Source organism: Cryptomeria japonica, unplaced genomic scaffold (assembly GCF_030272615.1).
Source record: "Cryptomeria japonica unplaced genomic scaffold, Sugi_1.0 HiC_scaffold_749, whole genome shotgun sequence".
NCBI lineage: Eukaryota > Viridiplantae > Streptophyta > Pinopsida > Cupressales > Cupressaceae > Cryptomeria > Cryptomeria japonica.
Window position 1 is genome coordinate 1 of NW_026729520.1, and position 8,628 is coordinate 8,628.

Consider the following 8,628-nt stretch of genomic DNA (forward strand, 5'->3'; position numbering starts at 1 on the left):
GAATAGTCGAAGAACAGAGTAAATAGAAGGGTTTACCGAGTTACTATATAGGTTACCGAGGTATGCTATAGGCAAGGTAATTTATTCTTGCACATAGAATCTGCTATAACATTTCAGATGTAAAGTTGCAAATATTTGTAATGATTTTATTGTAATATTGTGAAGTTGAAAGAGAAACCTTTAACAAGGTAAAAGACTCTAACCAAGTCTATAAATTGTAAAGCCTCTAACCAGGTGTAGCATTCAAAATAAATGTTGTAAATCCCTTTTGCAAGGTAGATCTAATAGATCTTGTTACTCCTAATAGGGTAAGCTATCATAAATAGCTAAACATGTAGCTCTAACCGAGCATCTTTATTATTGCAGTAGTGAAGTTGTGGGTGCCATCCCCACCGCAGTTTTTCTCTCTAACCAAGAGTTTCTACGTAACCAAAATATATGTGTTATGGAGTGAATCATGTATGATTGTTATCTATTTGTTTTAACTTTATTTTATGTTACTGCACTATTCTGTTTATGCATAATAGTAAAACTATTATTCAAGAAAAGTTTTGAAGTACTGATTCACCCCTCCACTCTTAGTACATTAGCTTTCCATATTGGGCCTAACAATAATATTGTTGTAAAAACTAATTGTTGTAATTTACTTTAGTCAATAATATTGTAGCTTACATAAATGCTACATTTTTATATGTATATATAGAATAACAAGGTAGCTTACATAATTGTTGTAATTTACTTTAGTCAATAATAGTGTAGATTACATAATGCTATATATATATATATATATATATATAATAACAAGGTAGCTTACATAATTGTTGTAATTTACTTTAGTCAATAATAGTGTAGCTTACATAAATGTTACGTTTAAATATGTATATATATAGAATAACAAGTTATGTAATATATTGCTTCATTCTTATTTTTGTACTTCTATTATTATTGTATATTCTATTTATCCCTTCATCTAGAATATATGCTCATCACTCTATCATGAATATTTGGAATGCACTTGGGATTGCCACTCCTTCTAAGACTAGAAATAGTATGTGAATATAACTTAATTTAATATGATATTAAAGCCTAGTTATAATGTGGAAAGAAAAAGAGTAAGAATATAATGATGGAGACAAACATATGATTCCTTGATTATCAAAAGAGTTAGGATTAAATTTTATGATAAGATTTTGATTATGAAATGCTCTAATAGAAGTATGAATCTAGTATAGAAGAACTAAGGGATGTATTAAGTTTTTGCAATTTAGTATGTTTAAGTACTCATAATTTAAGTCTAGTTTAAACTCTTATAATTTGATGTAAACCAATATGTTGATGTATGTAATTGGTTCAAACAAGTAGAATTTATATGTGTATGATTATCTAATTATCATAATTTTTTGTGTGGACATTGAGAAACTATCTCAAATCATAGGACATCCAACCTAAAAAGTGGTATTTGGATATGAAATTGTGATACATTTATGCACACCCTTTTTTGGTAATTGAATGGGTTAGATAACTATGTTTGTGTCTACTTTTAAGAATGAATATATAAATTATATTTTGGTGTGTAAATCCTTGAGCAGAAAAAATATAAGTCATTCTCCATACCCTTATGTTTGTAATGTTTTCCTTTTTCCTCAACACCATTTCTTATACTAGATTGAGAGCATGTTAGTGTATTTATGATTATATAGATACTCTTAACTTTAATTATTGGACATTTATTTTTATTTGTAGAGAATATTCTTACTTTTGTAGGGAATGATTTTTTTTAATGTGAGGTGAAATTTAGTGATATTTCATAATATTTACCCATGAACCCCCTTCTCCCCTTTAGTGCCTTATTGAATCCATGTTGTGATTATTTTGTGGATGTGAATAATTTTTCTCAAGTTGGAACAACATGGTGGATTTTAAAGATTAAGAGAAACCCAAAGACACATGTCAATGTGAAAAAAAAATCTAATGTATTGGAGAGAAAGAAAGTATGAATAGAAGGGGAAGGGAAGTCATAAGGAATCGGGAAAACGAAGCAAGGTACTTGGGCTATAAGTTTTTTAGAATTCTAAATTGTAGGATAAGTTAAGAAAACAATGTTTAAAGGTCTATATGGATTGAGAATATGGGCTTGAAAGGGCAAGAGTCAAGGTTATGAGGATTCAAGGGAGATTACAACCATGGCAAAAGCTACCAATGTGAAAGGTTCCTTAAAACTTTAAATTATAGGCAAGGGAGTGACTTTGATGAATTATGGTTATGAAGAACTTGGGACAAAGAAATTAGGTTCAAGGTTTTGAGTTTTGAGTTTTAAGTAAATTTGGAATTTTGGGAAGGTGTTACTATCTCAAATATTAGGAGAACTACAAAACAAGGGATGAAGTATACATATCATAAGTTCCTCTAAAATTATAATGAATGAGATGGAGGAAATACATTAGGCTTCAAGAAACAAAAGGGAATGAGTATTGGTGGCATTGGGAAATTGAGGTTTTAGGGTTTTAGGGAGCACCAAAACTATTGCACATAGTGCAAAGCTTTCTAAAATTATTAAAACTAGTTTTTAGAAAAGTAAATGAAATGGGGAGTGTGGAGGGATGGGTCATGGTGATCTAGGAGGGATTGAAGAATAGGAAGCATGGGACAAAATGATCAAGGGTTTTGAATTTCTACAAAAATCTAGGACTTTAACACAATGAATGGAAGAGACAAAGGATGCTAGAGCTTAGAATTTCAAAGGGATTTCCACCTCAACTTTTTGAACAGATGTCCTAAGTCCCTCTAAGGGTCCAAAATCTTATAGGGAAGGCAAAGAAATCTAGAACATAAAATATAAATGACAATTCGTAAATGTTTCCCACACCACCACCAATTCAAAAATGATGAATTTGAACCATGAAAAATAAATAATATGACCTTAAAAGCACCACAAACCCAGTAAAACACATTGTTTTCCTTTATAGGGAATTGGGGAACTAGAGAAACCGAGGAATTCGGGGTGGGCTCTAGTGTCCCTAAAAACTTTTAAAAATGAGAAAGGCCTATAACCACCTAGGGAAGGGGCATAGTTCAAGAAACTAACCAAAAAAATATCCAACCAATTGTTAATAAGGATTTTATGATCAAAACACTTTGAATGAAAACCCTTAGACTACATTAAGCATACGAGACTTAGTTGGAGACTTCTTAGACTATTGATTGAAATTATGGGTGAGTATGGTCAAAATATATAAAGGAGATGAGATTCAAGCAAAATTTCAGATTTTTAAACTAAGACACAATAATACAAAAAGATCTATATGGTCAACAAGATCCATGAGCGTGAATTGGATGTGAAGAATACCAAATTGATTAGATTTTGACACTTATTCAAATTAAAGGATGATATAAATATTGATTTGGTTAAACTGAATTAGGTGGATTTTTAGCCATCTCTTCCTCCTTTTCATTTAAGAAATAGTCCTTTGTTTAATGATATAATTTTGTATTTAGAAAATTTGAACTATCTTATAGAGATGGATGATTGAGAAAAAGTAACACTGAATTTTACTGCTCAACAATATGTAGTACTTTAGCAAGACTTAATTGATGATTTAGTTGAATTGAATTGAATTAGGTGGATTTTTAGCCCTCCCTTCCTCCTCGTCATTTAAGGGATAGTTCTTTGTATAATGATATAATTTTATATTTAAAAAATTTGAACTATCTTATAGAGATGGATGATTGATAAAAAGTAATACTGAATTTTACTGCTCAACAATATGTACTACTTTAACAAGACTTAATTGAAAGAAACCTTGATATTATACTCTTCAAATTTTTAGATAAGTAATTTATAATAGTTGTTGAGCAGTACCATTAATCATAGATTATTCAAATAGAATATTGGTTGTTCATAATATTCGAACATCTGGCCAAGTTTGTCAAAAGTAAAATTCCAAGGATTCTTGGAATTTGTAGTTGCCCTCATGATCATTTGAAGCGGGTCTCTAGTTTGATGATGGGGTATTATCCTTATGGAAGATTTTTATGAAGAATCTAGCAATGGAAATAGATTTTTATGACTATTGACTACCACACCAAATGGGTGAGGCAATCCCCACAAGACCCACAAGAATGGTACATCAAAGGTGGTCATTCAATACTTTTAGATAACATCGTCACATAGTTTGGCGTGTCATCAAGGATAGTTATTATTCCGCATGTACTTTACTTTAGTGCAGTGAAATCAAAGCAAATTTGTTTTATTGAAGACTATATACTTTTCATACTGGTCGGCGAAGACATTGTAAAGCCACCGAATTCGGGTCTGATTTTGTTAGGCTAAGGTAATCACTGAGACTTTGACTTCAATATCCCTGGTTTCTTTCAAACACAGTCAATGGGACAATATGGGTGCTGCATAGACAGAGTTTTATGGCTAATCCTAACATGGAATTAAATACTTGTTTATCATTTGAACATTTTATTTTTCTGTGATCTCTCTAACTGCCTTTTTGAAAAATGATAATGGGCTCTTTTTCGTCCTCTGCTCCTTTGATTTCGCTACTTTTAACACTCTTCTTTATATCGTGCTCGGCCTCACTATTTGCAGGGGGCCTTGCTATTCCTTCCGCAACTGCGTATAGAGGCAGAACATGGATGAACAATATTCAGTCTCTAGATTTTCTGACACCGTCACTTTACAAAGATGCACTCGTCAGACCGATCCTTCTGAGTAGGAATATCTCATATAATGATATGAATCTGCAGTTTGGATGTGGATTCTTCTGCTATGGCAGTCCTTGTGACACAGGCTACCTATTTGCAACTTTCTTCGTTGTCTACAACATTGATGGTGAGCTGTTTGATATGGAAATGGTGTGGAGTTCTAACAGAGACCAGATGGTGCAAGAAAACGCAACTCTAACACTCACCTCCACAGGAGAACTTGTATTAAGGAACTCAGATGGCACTTTCGTGTGGTCTGCAAATACATCCACCCAAGCTTTTCAAAAGATGGTGATACGAGAATCTGGGAACCTCGTTCTCTATAACACCTCTGGTGGAATCATCTGGCAGTCTTTTGACTATCCAACTGATACCCTGCTGCGAGGGCAGAAGTTAAAGGCAGGAAAGAAGATTACAGCAAACATTTCTCATAAGAATACAAGCCAAGGTCGTTTCTATTGTACCTTGCTTCATGATAGCTTTGCTATGTTTACAGCCTCTGCACCTGCTAAAATGTATTTCAGATATCCCGAGCCACGTGCAGGTGTTGAGTTCTCTTATATTCAGTTCGACAATCAGTCCGTCCATATATATTCTCAAGGAGGAGGACCACAGTCAATCAATTTATCAGTATCCAAAACCTACCTTTACTTTAGGTTAGATTCAGATGGACATTTAAGGGTTTGCTCCATCCTCCAAACAACGGGAAGATCTTCCCCTGACTATCTGCCATCCTTTATGAGATCAGTGGCTGAGTGCGATTATCCAAGACCATGCGGAGACTATGGTGTTTGCACAAATGGTCAGTGCAGCTGTCCAACAAATGGCAATGCTTTCAAACCGATTGATGTCACAGAACCCAATTTCGGATGTGTTCCTCGCGTTCCTCTGGTATGCTCAGATAAAAGTGGGCGCAAAGATCATCACTTTTTGGAACTGGAGCACGTTTCCTACTTTACATATGTTTTCGAAAATGCCTCCAGACCAGGATTGATGTCATCTGAGGAATGTAAAAAACTTTGCCTTGAAGACTGCTCTTGCAAAGCAGCTTTTTTCAGGTATAAGGCCAATTTTTCTACTGGTTATTGCTATCTAGAGTCCAATATCTATTCTATGAAAACTAACAGTCCAGTAGATGAGTTTTACAATTCCACTGCTTATATTAAAATTCAGTCAACGTCCAAGCGCAGTAAATACTTGGTTGTCGTCATCATTTGTGCTTCTGTGGGCGGAGCGCTAGCTCTATTAATCTTATTGTGGGCATGGATAAATAAGTCTCAAACTGGCAGACAGCAGACAGAAAAGGATGAAAATGATGGTGAGCATGATCATGTAGATTGGCCGGCAGGATTACCGTTGCGGTTCTCATTCCAAGAATTGCAAGATGCTACAAATGGCTTTAGTATTAACTTAGGAAAAGGAGGATTCGGGTCAGTTTACGAAGGTGTTTTGGCTGACGGTTCAAAGATAGCAGTGAAGCGCCTTGATGGGGCAGGACAAGGAGAAAGGGAATTCCGGGCAGAAGTTGAAACTCTAGGAAAAATTGATCATCTTAATTTGGTAAGACTGAAGGGCTTTTGTGCAGAAAAGGCCCATCGAATGCTTGTATACGAGTATCTACCAAATGGGTCTCTGGATAAATGGATTTTTTCCAAAAATACCCATCGACATTATCTGGATTGGAAGACTAAATACAAAGTAGTTCTGAATATTGCAAGAGGATTGACATATTTACATGAAGATTGTCGAGAACAGATAATACACTTCGACATCAAGCCTCAGAACATTCTCCTGGATCAAAATTTCAATGCTAAGGTCTCAGATTTTGGTTTGGCAAAGTTGGTTAACAGAGAGCAAAGCGAAGTGATAACCATGATGAGAGGGACACCAGGGTATATGGCACCGGAGTTACTGAACTTGCATTTCACAGAGAAGGCAGATATATTTAGCTTTGGTGTTATGGTGATAGAAATTGTCAGTGGAAAACGAAGCAGAGAGCTTTCAAAGGATGGCTTGTTTTCACTGTTACGAGTTAAGGCAGAGGAAGGGAGCTTAATAGATTTGGTCTATCCAGGACATGAAAATGAGCAAAATGGCGTAAAAGAGGAGGCAATAAAATTGTTAAAAGTGGGAATGTGGTGTGTACAGGACAATTTTACTCGGCGACCAGCGATGTCTATTGTGGTGAAGGCGTTGGAGGGTTTAATAGACACGTTTGATGATGTTCCATGGGCCTTGGCAGGGTTAACAGTTGCTTCTGATCAGCAGTCTCTCTTCTCATCTGAGCTGTCCTATGCTCCTATAACTTGTGTGTTATCTGGACCTAGATGATTTAGTTATTTTCTTGTTTTCACTACAGGTTTTTCTTACCAATAAACCTGAGTCTATTAGTTGTCTTGGGATAGTGTGCAGCAAATTATTTCTAAGCATTAGTATTTTCAAGACCTTCGGAACATATGATTCCCATGGAAACCTGTGCATGCTCTCTAGATAATGGTGCTGTTTTTCTAGATTTTCTTTGCTTCCTTACGTGAAATGCATTTTGTGGGTTATTCTTACCTGCTATCAGAATTGCATCACTTTTTATTCAGCAGTTTGCCAAACAACATTTGATTTACAAGGTTCATTGCATTATGTGGTAAAACTGGAGTATTGGAATAGAGCATGGACATCGATCACAACACAATCAAAAGTAAATTTGTGCCACACATTATAGTTGCAACTGACCTAATTAGTATCGATTCAAAATGAAAAAATCTTGCACATGTAATTTGTCTTGTAATATGCTAAAAGGGATGCTAATTGCACAAATCTGCAAGGGAAAATCAATCTACTAATTGCATTTCATAAAACAAATTGGGGGCTTATGTTTCATATTAATTGTCATTCGACAGCGTGGAAAAAAACATTTCAAAGCTCTGTTACCGTTTTAAGCTTAGGAACATTTGTTTCCTATGAAAATCTGTGTATGCTCTCAAATATTGTTGTCCTTTCTAAGATTTCCCTTCTCTGTTTTATCAAAATGTAATTGGCTGATTGATTTTCCCTGGAAGGTTTGTGAAGGTTTAACTAAATGTTTTTGTTGGCGTTCCCCTGTCAAGTGCAGAGAAAACAGAGGACGTCACACATCTAAGAGAAAACAGAGGACATCACATATCTAAGAGAAAACAGAGGACGTCACATATCTAAAGAGTACTGAGTTTATATTTTCTTCAATAAAAAAAAGAAAAGAACATCACATGCCTGCAGAATTCTAAACATCTTTCTATCTAACCCCACGGCCCTTGTTTCTCCATAACACCAAAACCAATGTTATCCCTTTCGTCCTAGAGTTTTGACCTCTGTGTCATCCCTGTTCTAGAGTTTTGAGTTTACCCCAAACTCCAAAATCTCAACTTTGTTCTATTCTGGAGTTTCCATAAACCCCAGAAGAACTAGGTGATCCTGGATCCCACGGTCCATGAGCAATCCGGTGTAACAGAGCAGGCAGTTAAATTGTAAAACGTGGGAATATGGTTTGTACAGGACAATTCAACGAGGCGACCAGCAATGCCCATAGTGGGCAAGGCGTAGGAGGTTTAAACTGACATGTTTAACGATGTTTCATTTGCATGAGCAGGGTCAACAGTTGCCTCTAATTAGTAGTCTATCTTCTCATTTGAACTCTCCTTTGCTGCTACAACTTCTGTGTTATCTGAACCTAAAAGATTTTGTTTATTTGCTTATTTTTCTCTACAGGCTTTTCTATACTAACAACATCCGATCATCTCTATCTTAATTCCAGTATGTTTGAATGTTGAATAGACCTTCATAGTCTGCCTATAATCAGGTAATTGCTATCATCAAATAAAACAGATTTATTTGAGTATGTTTAAATGATTACAGATTACCTCTAGTCAGGCAGTTGCTATCAGC

General features: G+C 35.2%; 1 protein-coding gene across 2 annotated transcripts; it reads left to right on the top strand.

The window, feature by feature from the left end:
• Positions 1 to 4,229: 4,229 nt before the first annotated feature.
• On the top strand, positions 4,230 to 8,628 carry LOC131872731 (G-type lectin S-receptor-like serine/threonine-protein kinase SD2-5). 2 transcript variants are annotated; one of them, XM_059216127.1, is made up of 2 exons: positions 4,230 to 4,331; positions 4,598 to 8,628. In XM_059216127.1, the coding sequence occupies exon 2, from the start codon at positions 4,645 to 4,647 to the stop codon at positions 7,042 to 7,044; it is 2,400 nt and encodes a 799-aa protein (XP_059072110.1). In that variant the 5' UTR covers positions 4,230 to 4,331; positions 4,598 to 4,644; the 3' UTR covers positions 7,045 to 8,628. The 2 variants fall into 2 exon arrangements, with proteins under 2 accessions (XP_059072110.1, XP_059072109.1); XM_059216126.1 differs by lacking the exon at positions 4,230 to 4,331 and having other exon boundaries at positions 4,394 to 8,628.